At 44.6% G+C, this 21,157-nt stretch overlaps 2 protein-coding genes across 5 annotated transcripts in view; both read left to right on the forward strand.

Annotated features, from left to right (window-relative positions):
• The first annotated feature begins 277 nt into the window (after positions 1 to 277).
• The window catches only part of LOC309713485 (cGMP-dependent protein kinase 1-like), an 80,681-nt gene continuing 59,801 nt past the window's right edge, over positions 278 to 21,157 (forward strand). Inside the window, exon 1 of one of the 4 annotated variants that reach the window (XM_082545129.1) lies at positions 278 to 569. Coding sequence is in view for 3 of the 4 variants with exons in the window: in XM_082545127.1 (XP_082401253.1) it covers positions 6,146 to 6,465 (320 nt within the window). In the remaining variant the exon portion in view is untranslated. The other 3 variants (XM_082545127.1, XM_082545125.1, XM_082545126.1) reach the window with 3 other exon arrangements.
• On the forward strand, positions 14,936 to 19,398 carry LOC309713496 (uncharacterized protein). The gene is made up of 3 exons (XM_082545153.1): positions 14,936 to 18,197; positions 18,720 to 18,801; positions 18,974 to 19,398. The coding sequence occupies exons 1-3, from the start codon at positions 18,071 to 18,073 to the stop codon at positions 19,167 to 19,169; spliced, it is 405 nt and encodes a 134-aa protein (XP_082401279.1). The 5' UTR covers positions 14,936 to 18,070; the 3' UTR covers positions 19,170 to 19,398.

The following is a 21,157-nucleotide window of genomic DNA, read 5'->3' on the forward strand; positions in this document are numbered from 1 at the left end:
TTAAAATGCTCATTGTACTCCTTGAACTAGCAGCTACTGGACTAGCTTCTTCATTTAGCTTTCGGTAAGTCGTTATGTCCTTACAGCAACAGTTTGAGAACTGTTTGGACATTTGCACATTTACCTCGACGTTCCCTGTCTTAAAATGTCCAGCATGGATATATGACGAACATGAAGGCACTCTGCAGTGAAACGGAGGCCCCATTCTCCAAGTGTGCATCTGATTCACCTGATAAAGGTGAGGAATGCTAGTGTTAGCCACGCTAGCATAGCTAACACTAGCATAGCTAACACTAGAATAGCTAACACTAGCATGGCTCCCACTAGCCTGGTCACAGCAGATGGCCCCGCCCCTCCCTGAGCCTGTTTCTGTTGGAGGTTTCTTCCTGTGAAAAGGGAGTTTTTCCTTCCCACTGTCGCCAAAGTGCTTGTGTAACATAGTTAAATAGAGTCGAAGTTAAATCCCCCTAAATGGGACATTGGCACCAACCTACTGTTGTCACCCTGCAACATTCACAAAGGGCAAGGGATTCTGGGTAATCCTGAGAATAATGGAGGATTCCTGCGAGGTAAGGAATGCGCAAATGTCGTGGGGAAGAAAAATCATATCGCTGGTTGTAACGGTAATACAAGCTGACCCGATTATTTTTGTTGTTTAAACATCATTTGTTGCGGGTCATTTCTCATGTGCTTATGTTGAATTGAATGCACGTTTATGTGAGATTTCTTTTTTGGGAAGAGAGGAAAAAAATGGGAGCACAGTTAGCTAACTCTGTTGTTGCCTTTCCATTTAGATCTTACGCTGATTGTCCACGACAATAAAAGAAAGCATTCTAACTTGTTGCCTTTTTGTTGTGAATGCAGGTATGTGACTGTGCCACACTGTTTAGAGTACACATTGTTTTATGCACAGTTCTGAAATATATTTCTGTATTCCTTTCATTTGGGAAATTTAAGATGGAGATTAATTGTGTTGAGGTTCTTCTATTTTGTTTGTATAATTTTACCACTATATGGGCACACTGCAAGTGGAAACGTAATCCTCAGAATAACGAAGGATTCCTGTGAGATCTTACGCCGATTGCCCGCCACAATAAAGGAAAGCATTCTAACTTGTTTTGTGATCTTGTTGGTCAGCGTTGGTTTTCTCCTTGGAGTCTCCCATGGAGGCCATTTTTGCCCAGCCTCTTTTTTATTGTTCATCGTGACCTCTGACTTTAACTGAGCTGCATGAGGCCTGCAGGTCTTTGGATGTTGTTTTAGGGTCTTCTGTGACCTCCTGGATAATTTTGGCCAGCCGGTCGCTCCTGGGAAGGTTCGGCACCGTTCCAGGTTTTCTCCATGTGTGGATAACGGTTCTCACTGAGGTTTACTGGAGTCCCAAAGTTAAAGTTAAAAGTTAAAGTTTAATTATTTATATAGCACATTTAATTACAACAGGAGCGTTGACCAAAGTGCTGTACAAGAATACAACATACATAATAAAACAACTTAGAGTATTAAAAGCAAACACCAAATATGAATTAACAAATAACAAATAACTCTCATGCTGTATTAAAAGCCAGTAAATAAAAATGTGTTTTAAGATAAGATTTAAAAAGATTGACAGTAGGAGCCTGTCTGATGTGTAGGGGCAAATTACTCCACAGCTTAGGTGCTGCGACTGCAAATGCTCGATCACCTCTATGAACCAGCCTCGACCTTGGTACAGCTAAAAGCAAAAGATCACTTGATCTAAGAGATCTAAGGGGGTATAAGTCTGCAAGAGCTCAGACAAATACCCGGGAGCCTGTCCATTCAGGGCTTTGTAGGTCAACAAAAATGTTAAAGTTAATTCCGAAGTGGACAGGGAGCCAATGGAGAGAGGCGAGCACCGGGGAAATGTGTTCACATCTTTTAGTACGTGTCAGAAGACGAGCTGCAGCATTCTGGACCAACTGCAGCCTTGCCAGGCAGGTCTGGCTGACTCCAGCATATAAGGAGTTACAATAGTCCAGCTGGGATATAATGAAAGCATGAATCGCTCGTTCAAAGTTTTTAAAAGATAAAAATGATCACCTTAGATAAAAGGCTCAGTTTGAAGAAAGACCGCTGTACAACTGAGCTAATTTGTTTTTCAAAGGTGAAACGTCAGAAATGTCTCTGTAACCTTTCAGTCTGAAAAAGTTGAGTCCATGAGGAAACCTTCTGACTGAAAACAAACGTGTCTGAGGATTCAGCTGATCGACGCTCCCAGCAGTCGGCGTTAGGTTTGGTAAAGAGATAAAACCATCCGACCTGACCTTTGAGTTCAGATGAACTGTGGGGTCCACATAGCTGTGGTTCTGATCTTTAGGTGCTTTTAAAGGTTTAAATTAACTTCTGTTCTTCAACACGTGTGGCCAGATGTTCCCCGTGGTTCCCAAATCTAAAAAAACAAAATGTCGAGCTTTTAAAGTTTTATTTAGAGGTGAAATCTTTAATGTATGTTTGATCTTTATTATAAGTTGTCATCTATTCATTTTCTGCTTCCTGTCTGGATCTGCAGTCTAAACAGTCAAACATTTTACTTTGAAGGGCACAGTCCCAGCTCTACTGGGACCTCCACTCTGCTTCACCTGTAGTTTGAGCAATTTGCGGTGGGGGGGGGACTTCTCTGACCCAGCTGCATCTCCGGTGAGATGAGTGGGCTGGAGGTGGATGTGGGGTGGCAGCTGAACGCTGAGCAGGTCGGGGAGGTGAAGCGCAGGCTGCAGGAGGAGGAGCTTCCTGAGGAGGAAGGTGCACAAGTGTGAGTAGGAGGCAGAGCTACAGAGATTCAACAAAACCCAGAGGTGAGCTCACACACCTGAGAGTGATGTCACTGATACACAACAACAAACCTGTCAGAGAAGTTTGAAGAACAGCTGATTCACATCAACACCTGCGCTTTTATTCTGAAAACCAGCCATATATTTAAATTTTTTGTGCTTCGTTAAATTATCACTGTGTTTATAATTTATTGACTGGTGTGTGTGAATGAGAGCTCCACAGTTAATGAGGTCAATGAGGTGAAGAGTAATCTGGATACTGACGCGTCACAGATCCATATTTAGATGTTTTTATTTCTCAGTGCTCACGTTTAACCATCGCTGTTACTGTTATTGTGTTGGAGCGACTCTGACTCACATCGATTCTTCTGGGATTAATAAAATATTCTGATTCACAACATCAAGGTGCTTTTTATAGTAAGATAAAGACCCCACATTAATACAGCGAAAACTCCAAACTGACAATCATATGACCCCGTATGAGCAAACACTTTGGCGACAGTGGGAAGGAAAAACTCCCTTTTAACAGGAAGAAACCTCCGGCAGAACCAGGCTCAGGGAGGGGCGGGGCCATCTGCTGTGATTGGTTGGGGTGAGAGAAGGAAGACAGGATAAAGACATGCTGTGGAAGAGAGACAGAGGTTAATAACAGATATGATTCAATGCAGAGATGTCTGTTAATACATAGTGAGTGAGAAAGGTGACTGGAAAGGAAAAACTCAATGCATCATGGGAATCCCCCGGCAGCCTACGTCTATTGCAGCATAACTAAGGGAGGATTCAGGGTCACCTGGTCCAGCCCTAACTATATGCTTTAGCAAAAAGGAAAGTTTGAAGCCTAATCTTAAAGTAGAGATAGTGTCTGTCTCCTGAATCCAAACTGGAAGCTGGTTCCACAGTTTGTCAGCAGCTTGTTGTAATGACAGTGATCGTCCAGCAGAGGGCACCACGTGACAGCAGGAGTCCTGCGCTGGCCTTCAGCCGCTCTACCTGCTCTTTAGTAACTTTATTTATAAAAGACACGAACGCTCTTTGTTTTTCTATGAAATGTTTTTTCTTCACTGCTAAAAGGTAATAAAAAATTCAGCTACGAGACAATTATTGCAGAGAAATACTTAAAAATAAAAAAACGAATAACTTTACAAAGCCCATTAAAGATGATGAGCTGATAAAGGATCATAAAGGAAGACTATAGAAGACAACATCACATAAAAGCACGTCCATAAAAATGTGGTTTTGAAGGAAGTGGCTGCTTTTATGAGCCCGCTCTGCTCCAATTACTAGAACTTTATTTCCACAAACAACAAAACAGACCGACTGACATGAAGCGACCCCTGCAGCGTGCAGAGAGACCACAGCGCGGCAGCAAAGGTGCCACAGGGGGAATCGAACCGTGGACCTGCAGCACGCCGTGTGCACAGGACACATCACCACATTCACTCAGGAAGCTGCAGGCCTGCACACAGTGCTCCAGCAACATCCATCAGAACCACACCTGTCGCCTCCACCAGCTTCTGATTCCGACTAAGTCCGGGTCCAGGACTGGACTCGTGTTCCCACCTGAACTCCACCCTGAGAGGTCTCAGCGTCCGCTGGAGTCTGTGGTCTGACGAAATGAGCGCGAGGGTGAAAAGTGAGAGAAATATAAAGAGAGCGGAGCAGTGTGAAGGCGAAGTTCAAACATGACATTTACAGGTGAAGGTGGAGGTTCCTTTATGATGCGTGTTCGAGGAGATCCTGGATGTTGTTTAGGCTCCGCCCTCTTTGCCTCAGAGGTCACAGAGACTGAATTAAAGATGTTATCCACCCCAATTTCCTGCTGATGAAGCTGGTCTCAGTGTGCGTCTCCCTGATGGGAAATAAAGGTGTGTGTGTGAGCGTTGGGGGGTTGGAGGTTGCCCCTGGGCTTCTTAAACATAACTCCGGCTCTGACACCAGCCGTAAATGTTCAGGTTTTAAACCCTGAAGCTTCAAGTGTTTCTGAGTGAGTGAGGAAGAGGAGGAGGAGGAGGAGGAGCTGAGGCAGACCAACTTTTCGTGGCTCGTGTCGTTCAGCCTCAGCTCCGGTAACTCGCTGAAGTGCCGCCGGGATGAAGCGGCAACGTTTCCGTCCTCCGGTGCGCGGCAGAGAGAGGAGAGCGGAGTGAGAGCGTCTCCTTCCTCCCGCACGTTTCTCTTTGCGTTTTTTTCGCTTATCGGTTTGAAAACAGCTCGTGTGCACCTGAGTGACGCTCAGCCTGCAGCAGGAGGAGCGGGGGGAGAGCAAGGCTGATGTTTCACGCCGTGTGTTTGCGTGGATTCGCTTCTGCGGACGCCGCTGTGCTGACCCAGCCTTCCTCCGGACTTCACGCGAGGACCTGTGGATTCTTCACTTAAACTTTGTTCCACGCTGTCGTCTCTCTGGTCGTCTCTCATTGATCAGATGTTTCCTGGAGCTACAGCTGCTTCTGCAGGCAGGACGCTGAGAGCTGGTGAGTGTCTGCTCAGGTTTCCTCTCACTCATCTCCACATCTGCTCAGATGAAACAGGGAGGATGTGAGGTCACACCCTGAGGACCAAACGTTTCTCCAGTTGCATCATCAGGAATTTTGTTTTCCTTGGTGGACCGAGGAACTCAGAGAACTTTAAAGACTTCAATGGGAAAAACCCGAAACTGCCACAAAGAAGGAAACTATCCTAAAACCAGAACTAGGTGTTTGCTCTCTGGTGAACCCCATCTGAGGAATTCAGGGAGACCCTGGATGTTCTTCAGTACATACTGAGAAGAAAGTGAGTGAAACTAACGACACACCTGAATTATCCTCCTGGAAGAACCTGCAGCATTACCTCAGACAAACCTCAGTGAGTTGCCAGACTCAACGGTTTTGAGGGAGGGATGTGAAGAGAGCTTCTCAGACACTGAGCTGAAACCACAGGAACTACATGACATCCCAGGAGGCTTCTGAAGACGCTGAAAGTCTGAATCTGAAGCTTCCTGAAAGTCTTTCTAATTTTTTACGTGACCCCCGAGAAATGCTGAATGTGGCAGAAGAAACAAAGTAAGTGCGGGTGTACCAAAGATCCTGGGTGTAAGAATATTTAAGAGTTGCTGTAACTGGTCATAGACTAACACTTTGACCAATCAGGATGAGCACTTCAAGGATCCTGAACATCCATAAAAACAGGAAACTCTGAGGAGGAGGTGCTGTGCAGGAACATGACTTTTGGAAGTCAAAACTTTTAGGTGCTCAAAATCCTCAAACACCCCAGAGGATTCGAAGAGTCGAGTTCTTTAGGAGAAGAAGGTATTCCAGTGGAACCTGGGGGCGTACCCCAGATAGTTCAAAAGAACTCCTTGTGGATCCCCTGAAGGACAGATGGGGACCTTGCGGGACCTCCAGTATGCCCTGCAGGAGAAGATCGAGGAACTTCGGCAACGCGACGCCCTGATAGACGAGCTGGAGCTGGAGCTGGACCAGAAGGACGAGCTGATCCAGAGGCTGCAGAATGAGCTGGACAAGTACCGCTCGGTGATCCGGCCCGCCACCGCCCAGCAGGTCCAGGCGCAGCAGCAGAGCCTCGTCCTGCAGCCGGACCAGCACCGCAGCAAGCGGCAGGCCATCTCCGCTGAACCCACCGCCTGTGACATCAGCGACCTGTGCCATGTGACCCTGCCCTTCTACCCCAAGAGCCCAGAGTACGTAAGCTACCTGCACCTTAAAGGGTTAGCTCGTCCTCCTGCAGATCTGTGGCTCTGAATGAGGGCAGCGCTGCAGGACTGTTAGAGGTTTCTTTATTGTAGTCAGTGACATGAGTAGAGCTGATGTGATGAGACAGACCGCTGCACCTTTACCCTCAGACACATAAAGGGTCATTTCCAGTCGTTTGATGTGATTATGCTGTTTGGAGCTGAGGTTCATGTCTGCTGCGATTCTTGAGCGAGGAACGCAAACATCCATAACAGATTAATTGAGTTTTTGCTAAACGCTCCAGCTGCAAACACCTGGCTCACATCTGAATTATGAGCAGCTGTTCATCAGCCACGCAGACGTCCTGAGAACCAATCAGATTTAACTCTGTTCTCGTGACTGATGGGCTGAAGGTGCAACAACAGTGAGTTGTTTTACAGACTGAAGGCTGCAGCTTCGTTGGGTGTGATTAAAGCTGGAAGCTTAGACAGTTTGTGGGTAACACCACAGCTTCAGGTCCGTCATGTCTAAGGTGACGTATCAGCCACACAGCAGCTGTGACGCTGCGCGGTCAGAGCGCCGTGTTGTGGTTTCTTTGAGGAGAAAGGTGAGAGGAGCTCCTGCCTCCTGAAGCCTGTACAGGGGCTGATCCAGGATACCAGACCCTTCAGGCTCTGTCCTCCTGCTGCGTGTCCTGGTGTTAGGCTCACAGCTTTAGGAAGACCTGGACTTCACTGCTCTGCATGGGTTTCATATTTAGAAATAAATCCAGGTACAAAGTCTCTGCGTGCGTTCATGAGGCTTTTTAATATGGCGCTGCTGGTGCTTCACAGCACCACCAACCCTCCGATTAACACATGACCTGCTCTACCACAGACAGATTTTACTGCTAGATTACAACTTAGGTGTTTAAATAAAACAATTTTTTATGAAGTCAGGCATCATTCTGTATTTTCATCACTCTGTATTTTGGAAATAAGTTGGGACTAATCTGGGAAACTCCTGCAGCTGTCACAGACTGGCACAGAGCGAGTCGTCGCTGTAGCTTTTTTTAAAAAGCAGAATTGAATAAGAATCAGTAAAAACACAAAGATGTGAGCAGGTCAGTGTGAAGGGAGATTCCAAACGGGACCAGGTCATGCACGAAGTGTGGGCGGCTGTTTTGGGCCATACTTCTGTGGACTTTTAATTTTGCGGTCTGACATGAGCTAGGTGCATGTTGTTATTTTGAATGATGCTTCCTGCATGAAGCCGCCACACGTTAGCTCATGTTGTCATTGTTGTCTGGGACCAGGATGCACAGCATCTCTGCTGCTTCAGTGAAGGTCTGATTACAAACGAGTAGACGTGTGGAGCCGGCAGCACGGGTCGCTTCACCTGCACAGGTGGAAGCAGAGGACGGCGTGCAGATTCATTCTCCTCCCTGATCTTTCCTTTGTCATTTTCCACATTTGCCTCTTCAGCAGTGAGGAAGCATGAAGCATTCATAAGTGATGCAGTGTGTTCACCAGCTTTTCCTTCCACGGATGAAGTCGCCCCGAAACACGTCGACGGCTTTCACATCACATGATTCGTTTGCACGTGTTAGTCTTCATGTTGTCGTGGACACACGTATGATGAGTAACGATTGGCTGTTTTCTCCTGTTAACGGTGGGCAGCGCGTAGACGACCAGTTTGGACTCAGAGTTTTTTTGGTGCCTGCAGCACTGCAGGGCCTCGTCAGCCTCGCGCAGGCTGGCCACTCCACCTCAGAGGCCTCCAACACCAAACACTCGACGCGGTTCGGGAATCCAACCTGCTAGTTTAGTTTATCTGCTCGTGTGTGATCAGGATGTCTCTGACTGCAGCCACTCATGGTTCAGCTAAATAGATTTAAATGCTGTGTTTAAGTAACATACACAGAACTATTATATTCATAAGCTCAAAATCTTATTGGAAACATAACTGAGGTGAATGGTTGGCTGTAAAGTCTGCCGGGTTCTGGTGTGCAGGAAGTGGAAGCAGATGGATTTTCTGAATCAAAGATGGTCCGACCAGCAGCAGCGTTTGAAGGCGCTGTGAGTAATCAGATGCTCAGCCTCAGTTCTTCAGTTTCCAGGACACGTCACACTGCAGTAACCCTCAGCTCCCTGATGCGCCTCTGCCGCTCACACGTCTGTGTGTCGGCTCAGCTTTCCGCCAGAGAACCACCTGATGCTGCACTTCCTGTGCGAGTGTAGACATTTGTACCTGTAATGACTCAGTGTTTGCTCCTGACAGTTTCCTGCACTCACTCAGTTTGTGCTGGAGTCACGTTTGTTCTACTTTTAACTCTGAGTGAAGCTTTTTCTGGAAACAAGGTTTTACTCAGAGCTGCTGCCCAGTTTTACTTTTGGACCTTTATGATTGGTTACAAAGGTCATAAACAAATATGCAGGACTGCTTTCTTCCCTTTGTGCAACATCTCTACAAATGGAAACATCACATTATCTTTTCAGGAAGTCCTAAAAACTCCCTGAAAGCCTTCAGCTAATCCAAAATGCTGCAGCAAGAGTCCTGACAGGGACTAGAAAGAGAGAGCAGATTTCTCCTGTTTTGGCTTCCTGTTAAATCCAGGATTCAAAATCCTGCTCCTCACATACAAGGTCTTAAATAATCAGGCCCCATCTTATCTTAATGACCTTGTAGTACCATATCACCCTATTAGAGCACTTCGCTCTCACACTGCTTGCGCGAGATGTGGCTTACTTTTGTGTACGTATACATATATATGGACCAGATGGTGTCGCCCCCTGCTGGCTGTTTGAGAGAAGCTGCACTTTGGCATCAGTTCCACTTTTCAGACCTGGAAGCTGCTGCCGTCTTTATTTACAGGTTGTGGGTGGTTCCCACTAAAGTTGGTGTTTGCAGCACACACACACACACACACACACACACACACACACCTGACAGGGTTTCATTTACATCCCACCACCTCTCGCTGTCAGCGCCTGCCTGAGTGTTTGTCTCTGTGTGTTGTTGTAGAACAGTGTCACGGTGGAGAGTGTGTGGGCTGCGAGCGCCCACCAGCTCTCCTGCTGTCTGCAGCGAGGCTCCAGAGGCAGACGAGTTAATGATGAGCTGAGACTCGCCTGTCACAGATCTGCTGCTGACACTGGACTTTTATTTTGAAAGTTGTGTGTCAGGCAGGCTCGTCCTGTTTGTTCCTCGTTGCTGTGTTTGATGAGGTCGTTTTCATTGGCGGCTCTTTTCCTCCTGCTCCACACGTTTCTGCTGACAGTTGGATGTTTTTGTGTCACCTGCGTTTCCTGATGTGATGTTTCGTTTTCTCGTCCTTTGTGTTTGTGAATAATGATTATAAGATTATTGCTGCAGTCCTCAGGTCTTCTCCGTTTTCTTTCCTCTCTGCATCTCATCTCAGGCTCTGTGAGCACTCTCTGAGTTTGGTCCTTCTTTCAGTTTACTTCGGTTTTATTTTGAAAGAAGGGTCCTTTGTGGTGTTCTTTCTTTGTACTTCCTGCGCTCCTCAGCGCCCTGATCCTTCTCTGGGCTTGTATTTCAGGTCATTTCCTCACTCTCAGTTTCGCTTCCTCCTCACGTAATCGTCGTAGTGATCGCCTCTTTAGAGTCACCTGTGTGTTACCTGTTCCCAGTCAGCCAATCGGTGCTCTCACGTCATAATGTGCAGATTTGCACTCAGTAATGCTGCTGTCTGTGTTTCCAGATGATCTCCTTGTGCAGGACTTGCATGCAGCGCAGTGCTGCATTTCACTGTCACATGCTCATTTGATGTTGTGTGTAGGGTCACATGACACATCCTTTTATGTGAGCATGCTCAGAGCCTGCAGCAGGAAGCCTGTGCTAGCCAGCTAACACAAAGAAAACCAGCTTTGTTAGCTGGTGTGTTTGAGTCTGCGTGTGTCCTCGGGCTTTACTCACCCTCGCTCGCTCTTTGTGTTTGGTATGTTTTCTGATAAAACTTCTTTATTCTGCCCTTTCTATTCTTCTTCTTCTTCTTCTTTTTCCAGTCACCCCCTTTAGGGATCTGCAGAGCTGATCATCTGCTGCAGCTATTCCTATCCCAACATCCTCCTAGCCCTCTGCATGTTCTCCTTGTCCTCCTCTCACATCCACGAACCTCCTCTGAGGTCTTCCTCCTCTCCTGCTGTCTGCAGCTCCATCTTCATCATCCACTCTCCCTTCTCTGCACACGCTCAGACCGTCTCAGCCTCTCTGATTTTTCGCTCCAAATTAAACTTTTTTTGGTTTTAGTTGCCTTGAAGATGCTTCAGCCCTGTTGTTTCCACAGTTACAGACGAGTTTTTCTTTCCTCGGGGATGCTGAGGCCTGCAGTCATGCACCGGCTGTAGCCTGGTATCTCCGTGCTGCATCAGTGGGTGTCGCGTGGAGCGTCATGCTTCCCTTTCCTCAGACGGATCTCCATCAGGATATGAAAGTCTCCGTGTTTCCTCCCGACTCTTCCTGTGATGCTTTCGCCCCCTCTGGCACCTCTTTCGTTTGCTCGGCTCTGTGTTTATTGTCTGTGTTCAATTAAGTTTTTCTTTTTTTTCTTTGAAATACATTTCCTCACATCCTGCTGATTAATTTTTGTTCTTTAATTCTTTTATGTAAACAGTAGTTTGGTTCCTATCTCGTCACTTGTTCTGCTTTTCCTTTTATTTTCCTCCTCACTCCGACTCACGCAGTAATAATGTCTGCTTCATCACCCCCTCCATCCACTCACAGCGCTCTTTCATTGCTTTCCTCCTGAGTCCAATTTGCATGCAGCAGCTGGCCACTCATATTTCTTCCTTTGCAGATTCACCAAAATAAAACCCAGCTAATGGATCCTCTCTGTGCTCGTTTGACTGCCTGGACAAAATAAAACTGTCAGTCTAACGTTAAGTAGACCTTCAGGTGTATTTTTTCCTCTGTAATACAGTTATCTTGCATACATGAATGTTTTACAGTCTCGGAAACGTTGGCTGCCTGCACTGAATTTGATTTTGACCGAGCTGCCGCATTAATCTCAAACAGCTGAGGTGAAATTGTAGATTTTACACCTGCAGTTCCTCAAAGATCCACTAGATTTTATGACCGCTTCAGTTCTGAGAAACCTGATTTTGGTTTGACTTTCTTTATTTGATTTTCAGTCATTTCTCTGATGCATGTATCATCTATAAAATGTGTGTTTTCATCCATACAAGCGAAACGGTTTGCTCATAAAAGAGGGGCATATCTTCCATGGCTGAAAGTGATGCCAAGCTCCTTCAGCCTGTGTTCTCTCTGATGTTGAGCAGGGTGCAGCTCTACGAGGAAAAGTCTGATCTGAGCTCAGTGAAGTTCTCCCTGGTCTCAGTCACTGGTTTGAGGTCTGACTGAATGAAACATGAAGTTCATATTAGAGATGGACCGATCCGATATTACGTATCGGTATCGGTCCGATACTGACCTAAATGACTGGATCGGATATCGGAGAAAAATAAAAAATGTAATCCGATCCATTAAATATCACGAAAGCACCTCACAAAACTTGCAACACGCCGTAACTCACCTCAGAACGTTAGCACGTCGGAGCAGTATGCATCACGTGATAGAGCGGGACCTGTCGGTGGTCTGGATAGCATGTGGAGCTTCGCTAGCAACCCGGCATTTCATCTCCGACAAAGTTATCCCCGAGAGAAGTAAAGCAAGTGTGTAAGTCCATCTCTGAATGTTTGTAAAGCATTCCTGCGTTAAGCTTAACAAGCGACTGCCTCTTCTTGCTGCTACTTCAATCATGAAACTGCTTAACGATCAGCTGATCGGCTTTTCTGTCGCGAGTCCGTGTCTCTAGTTTGCTTTTGGCCCACTTTGCACCAGAAAGAGGAAACCAGCGGCTGAACAACAGCAGCACGTTTAAGCTTGATCAGCTGTTGTTAGAATTTATTTAATATTACTTTCTACTCGAGGATCTTTTTCTACGTAGCTGACGCTGGTAACTGTGCAGGGGCGGATCTAGCAAAGTTTAGCCAGGGGGGCCGATAGGGCATTAACAGGGAAAAGGGGGCACAAAGACATACTTTTCTTTCTTATTCTCATTTAAAATGTCGAGCTTTTAATAAATAATTATCTGACACCCAAAGTTTTAATTTGATGTAAAATGAATAGAAGTCAATTACTGTATATAGTAACTATTAAGTCTAATATATATACCCTAGTAAGCTATAGTACATTTTCCTTTGGGAAGGTACCATCTGTGCAGTCTGCAATTTTGTTGAAGAAAGATGTTGAATCTATTTAATATTTCTTGAAAAATAATTGATTTCTGTGTATTTTTTTCACACTGCATCAAATTAAGGTTGATTATGTCGATTAAGCATCATGAGGTGGAGCGTGAGGGGTGGTTCCCTATTTTTTATTTATTTATTTTTGTTGTTGCTGGGAGTTGGAACCCTATTAGTTAGGTTGCTTAATATTTATGCTAAGTACTCTTTAAAATACCAGAATAGGGAGGATGGTGTAGGTTTAAGTTTATTAGATTGATCAGTATTGCTGAACTATGAAACATTTTTTTTGCATACAGGTATAACAGAATAGCTTTAGTGTAGTTGTTGTTTTAAACTTGAGTATGAACTTATACAAAATGCAGCAAGATATTTAAAAAACAGTTTTGTTGATTAAAAAACACTATATCGGATTCATATCGGTATCGGCAGATATCCAAATTTATGATATCGGTATCGGTATCGGACATAAAAAAGTGGTATCGTGCCATCTCTAGTTCATATTGGAAATGTTGGTCCATTAGAGTCACATAGAAGCAGTGAGCAGGGTTTAGCATCAATCATCTGCATAGAAAATGACATTTACCTTTAATTAATGCACAAACCAGCAACTGTGAGACAAACAAAGTCAGAGGTCCTCACACGGAGCCCTGTGGGATGCCACAATTTGAGTTCAGAGCATAAAGTAAGAGGAAGTGAAGCTACTGAAGACTCTTCTGAAACAGTTCTGCTTTTTAAGTTATCATCATCCTCAGCTTGTGCCACGTTAAACCTTCCTCCAAACCCTCTAACATCCAGTAAATCATTGCCTTGAATTAAGCACTGTGAATTAAAATGCTGCTCTCTTTAACATTCATTCAGCCGACTGTTCTCACTGCGGACAGCTGGACATTATCCTCTTTGACATTTTGACACCAGAATAGTTTCCAAGCCATGTTTTAGCTCAGTGAGATGAGCAGCTGTTCTCAGAGCAGGAGGCGCGGGTTCAAATCCTGCTTATGGCAACATTTTCTTCAGTTAACACTTCAACTGTTTAAACTCTTTCCCACACAAATTTCAGCTTTTTCACCTCTTTTTAGCAAAACTTTCAGTTTTTCACTACTTTTCAGCACAAATTCCAGCTTCTTCAGCTGTTTTCAGCACAAACTTCAGCCTCTTTTCAGCACAGATTTTGCTGATTCACCTGTTTTCAGCGCCGTGAGATCCGGTGGCAAAGGTTCAAATCCTACATGTGACATTTGCTGCACATCTTCCCTCCTTGCACTCTCCCTGCTTTCTTGACACTCTTCAGTGTAGTCTTTCAAATAAAGCAGTATTCAGCAAACAGTTCAGCTTGTACACAGTGTTTTCAGCAGATAGTTCTCCTTCTTCTGCTGTTTTCAGATTCCACTACACGGCATTCACACTGCATTTTCGTTAGAAATGCAACTTTTTCTAGTCATAAATGAGCTTCACAAATTAAACTGAATTACTTCCCCAACAGATCTGATGAGGGTTTGGATGCTGTTACATCAGTCTGAGTGAGCTGCAGGTGTTTTCAGCTCCCAGCAGTTTACACATCAGCAGCCTTTTTCTGAGCTTGTGGGAGCCTGAGCTGTGAGCCGGCTGACAGCTGGGAGTGTTGGTTTTTCTCCTGTTTTCCATCTTTTTCCACTGTCTGTCTCTTTCAGTTTGTTTCACTTTAAATGAGCTTTGACAGGAAGGAAACCTTTGGCTTTGCTTTAATATGCTCTCCCTCCCTCTGTCTCTTTGGGCTGATTCATGGGTTTTCTTTGTGACGGCACTGTGAAGGAGGATGGAGCTCCTCTCCTGACGAATACACCGTATCTGACAGCAGAGTTCGTGTGTGGCACCAGCTGCTTGGAAAACCTGTAATTATGATTTGATAGTTGAGAATTAGCTTCACTTACATTGGAAGAGACTATCTTAATTCACATTTAATCTGGGATTTATTTGTCTTAATGAAAATGGATCTGTTTGGTAAATAGGGACCAGAGCAAACTAAACAGGAAGTGCGCAGTTATCTATAAATCCTGATTCATAAATTATCTTTAAAATGTACATGCTTTATTTTTAATTTTGATGGTTTCCTCACTGCAATCTGCTTTTATATGTCTGTTAATTATTTTTAGTTATTTTATCTTTTTTCATGAATTGTATTGAGATGCATTCAAAGTCTCTTCTAAGTCCCTTTTAGTACATAAACTAATAATTGATCAAAAATTGAATTACAGAAACCTGGTTGCAGCAGGATGATTATGTTAGTTTAAATGAATCAACGAGTCATTCTAACTACCAGAAAAGCACAGGCTGAGGAGGGGATGTGGCAGCAATCAAAACCAGTCTTACTTGTTATCATCTATCGTCCACCTGGGCCTTACACAGAGTTTCTCTCTGATTTCTCAGACTTCTATCTGATTTAGTTCTGAGCTCAGATAAAATAATTATTGTGGGTGATTTTAACATCCATGTAGATGCTAAAAATGACAGCCTCAACATGGCATTTAATCTGTTATTAGACTCAATTGGTTTCTCTCAAACTGTAAAAGAACCCACCCACCACTTTAATCACACTCTAGATCTTGTTTTAACATATGGCATAGAAACTGAACATTTAACAGTGTTTCCTGAATATGATCAACCCATCTCTGTTTCATCTGCAGAGGAATGGCTCAGTGCAGCGTTCGATACTGTCGACCATAATATCCTATCAGAGCGATTAGAACATGCTGTAGGTATTACAGGTACTGCACTGCAGTGGTTTGTATCATATCTATCTAATAGACTCCAGTTTGTGCATGTAAATGGAGAGTCCTCTTCACACACGGAGGTTAATTATGGAGTTCCACAGGGTTCAGTGCTAGGACCAATTCTGTTTACATTATACATGCTTCCCTTAGGCAGCATCATTAGAAGACATAGCATACATTTACACTGCTATGCAGATGACACCCAGCTCTATCTGTCCATGAAGCCAGATAACACACACACATGCTTTTGATGTTGAAACATGCACAGGAAGTCTGAAGGTGAGGCCATCATTTGAATGAAAAATGAACATAAACCAATCGGAGAGAGAGAAAACTTCAGGAGTGGTCAAACCAGCTGTAGTCAAACTAAACTTTATAACATCTAAAAAGGTCAGGAGCACCTGGAAGGGGCAGGTGTATCACTTTGAAGGTCTGCAATCAAGAGACGTCTTTTCAGTTCTGAAGGCAGAGATCCACAGTAGCAGCTGTTAGTTTGTGCAATTACTTTTGAGACTGAATTGCAGTTTTTCCATATAGTACTTGGGGTCTGTCATATGGACACTGCTGCTGTTGGAAACATTATGAATAAAAGCTGTGAGCTCATGTTCAGGATCAGAATGATTAATCAGCTTTTACAGACCAGTGTTTGCAGCAGGGCCAAAGTCATGGGAGAGGATTCATTTCATTATTTCCTGCATGGTTTGGTGAGTCTGAGCTTCCATCACTGTCATCAGGATGTCTGCTAAATATTTGTCTTCCTTTGCATGCATGCTGCAGTTTCACAGTTTAATATCAACTTTTATTGCTTACTTACTAAAATTGAATTTTCATGCTATTGGTACTTTTTAAAGCTGGCTTTACTTTTTGTTCTACCTTTGCTTTTTTCATAGCAGTCTTTTTAATGCAGATGTTATTTGTTCTATTCAGACAGTAACGTGTGGCTTTAAACACTTGATTTAAAGTTACAGCTGCTGAACAGCAGTTTGTCGTCTGGGTTTTTGCAAACAGCCCATCAGCTGTGAATGGGCTTCGGTTTTAAACACGAGAGTCTTTGTGAAGCCAAAGACTGTGAAACCTTTTCATCAGCTGCTTCAGTAAGCGTCCGTATGCTGCGATTAGACTGGCAGAGGAGCTGCAGCTCAGACAGATCTGTGGCGTTTCAGACACTTTCACAATCAAAGCAGAGCACTAAAATAAGCTTTCAAAGGAAGGCAGATATAAACTTTAGAGGTCTTCTGCTGAATCTGTCACAGAGAGCAGGTGGGGTTTGTTCAGTGCTCAGCAGACCTGAGGGCAGAATTGCTGGTTTGATGTGTTTCTGATCACTGCAGGTACAATCCTCATTACAACTCCTCGCAGCTTCTGAGAGAAACATGGGAATCGGCTCATTCTGCAGCCGCTGCCCTCAAACCACCACAGGAGATGTTTCACTAATGTAGTAACTGCTTTGCAGATGATATTTTATGTAAAGAGGTCATTGTAGGAAACAAATGTCAGGCTTGTTTGGTTTCAGCTGCTCCGCTGTGATGACCTTCTGTTCAACTCTGTTTTAACGACTGAGTTTTTCACTCATGATTAGACAAAAGAAAAATACATATGAAGAGTTTTAGCTCAATTCAATTTTATTTATATAGCGCCAAATCACAACAAAAGTCGCCTCAAGGTGCTTTATATTGCACAGTAGATCCTACAATAATACATACAGAGAAAAACCCAACAATCATATGACCCCCTATGAGCAGCACTTTGGCGACAGTGGGAAGGAAAAACTCCCTTTTAACAGGAAGAAACCTCCAGCAGAACCAGGCTCAGGGAGGGGCGGGGCCATCTGCTGTGATTGGTTGGGGTGAGAGAAGGAAGACAGGATAAAGACCTGCTGTGGAAGAGAGACAGAGGTTAATAACAGATATGATTCAATGCAGAGAGGGCTGTTAATACATAGTGAGTGAAGAAGAAACACCCAGTGCATCATGGGAATCCCCAGCAGCCTGCGTCTATTGCAGCATAACTTACGGTGTGTAAGTTCCACCGAACGCGGCCAGAGCGTCAGGTTTACATGTAAAGTCAATGTAGAAGCGCGATGACACGCGATTGCGGGTCCCGCGAAAATTCGGAAGCAGATTTGGCTCGCGAATAAAACCACGCGCGTCAGTTTTTGTTTTCCTTTTTTCTGCATACGTGCGTTTCGCATCTACCACTCGAGTTGGAAAAATCTGAACTCCAGCGTCAATTCGTGCCGCCACAACCAATCAGGAGCCTGGTGACGTGGCTCTGACCTTGGTCAAAGGGGCAGATCCAGCCAAAGCCCTTCATTCTTCATTCAGTATGGAGGAAAAGCTCATCAGTGCCGTGGCTAATCATCCAGAGCTGTATGATGCTAGCTGCTACTTCTGCCGAGACAGGAATAAAAAGGACCTAGCCCGCCTACTGTCCCACTATTTTCCCACTGATGTTCAAATACCTTTCCGCTAACAAGATAATGCGTTTATTCAGAGGACCTCTGCAGGAGAAAGTGGAAGAGCCTCAGGGACACATATAATAAGGAGAAGAGGACAGAGAAGGAGAAGAGGAGTGGGTCTGCAGCAGGATTGGGGAAGAGATGGAAGTTCTTCGCGGTCATGGGGTTTCTGGACCCCTTCCTCACCCCGCGGGAGACAAGCAGCAATATGGTGCGGACCGTGGAGAACTTCCCCCCCGAGGACCAGGGACAGCCCGGAGAGGCAGCAGGGGAGTGTCAGTCAGAAGGTATGTTTACATTGAGTTAATGTAGGCAGTTAATTTATGCGTGTTGTCATATAGGAATATATTTTGTTTATTAATAAACAGCACACAGTGGTCCTGCTGTTCATCCGTCACTGCTTCGCTTTTTCGCTGGTTTTTTTTTTGCACAGTACAGCATTGCATTCTGCAGCCTGATTGACAAATCTGCTCCGTGTCGTGTCTCCTGCGCTTGCCAAATTTATCATGTTTGGTTTTGATAACCATCATGTCCAATACAAAAAAACAGCACAAAAACACTCTTAACTATGACCCTCATTCGGAAATACACACCTGCACCGCGAGGGAAAAAGGCGCACGAAAGTGGCGCCGCAGACGGAGAAAAAGCGCGGCATAATACTTTTACGTTTTAAAATCGACAAAGGTTTGCACTTTGAGAATCAACTTGTGAGAACTGCGACTACTGTTGCTGCAATAAATGAGAGACCACTGTATATACTTTCTCTATGACTATTGTCTTCAACCTGTTAACATTTATTGTCTTGATAGAGTCAACTGATGCTGCAGCAGAGCATCCCCTGTTGCTTCTCCTGGCTCCCCAGTCCCTGAGCTCCTGCTGCTGCACCCACAGGTATGTTCAGCAGCACTGATAGCTTTTTACTCAGTGAGATTCCCTTGTAATCACCTTTACTAAATATCTACAACCAATCTGATTATATCCTGTTTTTTTTTTTTCAATTTTGAAAATGAAAATCTAGTAGCAGCCTTCTTATTAATTTGTGTTGTTTTGTGCTGTTTTACAGGCCCACAGAGGAGGACGGCTCAAAAGCGGTCGAGGCACGGGTCCCAGGATGGTCCATAGGCAGTGGAGCTGGCCATCCTGGAGTCCCTGAAGTGGCCATGCCAGTCTCCAACGGAGCATTTCCTCCTCAGCCTTGTTCCTGCTCTGGAGAGCATGCCGCCTCAGACACGAGAATTCGTGACATTTCAAATGTATAAATTAGTTTGTGGAAACAGCACAGCTGTGTTAAATTTGGAAACATTGGACCCTAATGATCAGTAGTTTTCTGATGAGGCAGCAGCTCTCCAGGGCAGAAACAATGTTCTGATTTTTCTCCTTCTCCCTGAAGCTCTTCCACTCCAAGCTGGGTCCTTTTTATTCCTGTCTCTCTGTAAATAGTTGAATTTTATATATTTATGTTTAATGTTTTTGTTAGTGAATTTATATATTTTTTCCAATAAACATTTGTAATGACTCATGTTTCTGTTCTACTACACAGCAAATGTTGGCACCCGACTTGACACAAGTAGAATTTATTTCATATTATACTAATGACAATATATACTAATACAGTGGGATGCAAAAGTTTGGGCAACCTTGTGAAAAGTCATTATTTTCCTGTATGAATTGCTGTTACAGTAAAAAATGTCACTTGCATATATCATATAGGAGACACACACAGTGATACTTGAGAAGTGAAATGAAGTTCACTGGATTTACAGAAAGTGTGCAATAACTGTTTAAACTAAATCAAGCAGGTGCATAAATTGGCAACACAAAAAAAGAGAAATGAAATTAATATTTAGTGTATATCAATGTGTGTGTCTCCTATATGATATATGCAAGTGACATTTTTTACTGTAACAGCGATTCATACAGGAAACTAATGACTATTAATAAGGTTGCCCAAACTTTTGCATCACACTGTATATAGGAACATAGTGAAGACAAGTTATTTAAGAGAGTAAAGAGAGGTTAGTTTATTTTGGAGTAGAGCTCCATTTATTAAGAAAATTTTAAAAAGACAGGAACACTCGTTAGAGGTTTGTGGGTGGCTCTTAAAAGAGCCGTTGTGGGGAAGTCACTCGGACTTCAAACAGGCTACTCCTTTGGTTGCCAAGACACAGCTCCCTCCGCCGAGAAGTGGGCCATGAATTTCTCCCTCACCAGGACAGCCTCTCTGGAGGAGTTGTTTGCTGCTACATGACCCAGGCCTTGCAACGGCTCCACCACAGCAGGTGCCACACCCCTCACAGCAGGTGCCACACCCCTCACAGCAGGTGCAACACCCCTCATAGCAGGTGCCCCTCTCTCGTCCACACAGCGCAGAAAATTGTGGAGAACACAAGTTGCCTTCACACACTTCTCCACAATTTCAGGGCGGAGCTCCATGGAGCGCCAATACAACCTCCACTGTGAGGAGAGGACACCGAAGGCACCCTCCACTATCATCCGGGCCCTGGAAAGGCGATAGTTAAAGATCCTCTTCTTTAAAGGGAGGAGGCGTCCAGGGAAAGGCCTCATGAGCTCACGCCACAGCGGGAACGCTTCATCAGCCACAAAGACATGGGGCTGAGCTCCACGGTGTTCTCCACCAGGTAGAGGCTGGTCAGGAGGCAGATGGAGAGTCCCAGCCCGAAGAGCCTGACCAAAGGTGGAGTTGGCCAGAATACCACCGTCGCTGGTCCTCCCGTATCCCCCAACATCAATAACGCGGAAGCGATACCTTTCATCCACAACCGCAAGGAGAACAATGGAGAAAGTTCCCTTGTAGTTGTGGAACATGGATCCTGAGTTGGGGGGTACCTTCGTCTGGACGTGCTTCCCATCCAGAGCTCCACAGCAGAGAGGGAAGTTCCAGCGCTCCTGGAATGGACCGCCAGTCTGCAGTTGAAGGCGCAGCCATGAAATCGTCCACTAGACAGTACCAGATGGCCGTCGCTACCTGGGGGATGATCTGGCTCACCATGGACACACCAACTCGAAAACTGAATGCGATGGTCCTGAAGGAGTCCCCGGTGACAAGGAACCTGGACAAAATTGTTTAGAATTAGTATTATGTGTACTGCAGTTACAAATACATTATTTCAATTCCAAAATACTTTTGTGATGTCAGATTTAAATTACAAAACATAAATCTTACATAAAACATTTTGTAATTATAAGGATAATTACATGATATATATTAGATATAATGCAAAACAGT

This window comes from Aulonocara stuartgranti (genome assembly GCF_965226115.1).
Source record: "Aulonocara stuartgranti genome assembly, chromosome: 8".
In the NCBI taxonomy this organism is placed as follows: Eukaryota; Metazoa; Chordata; class Actinopteri; order Cichliformes; family Cichlidae; genus Aulonocara; species Aulonocara stuartgranti.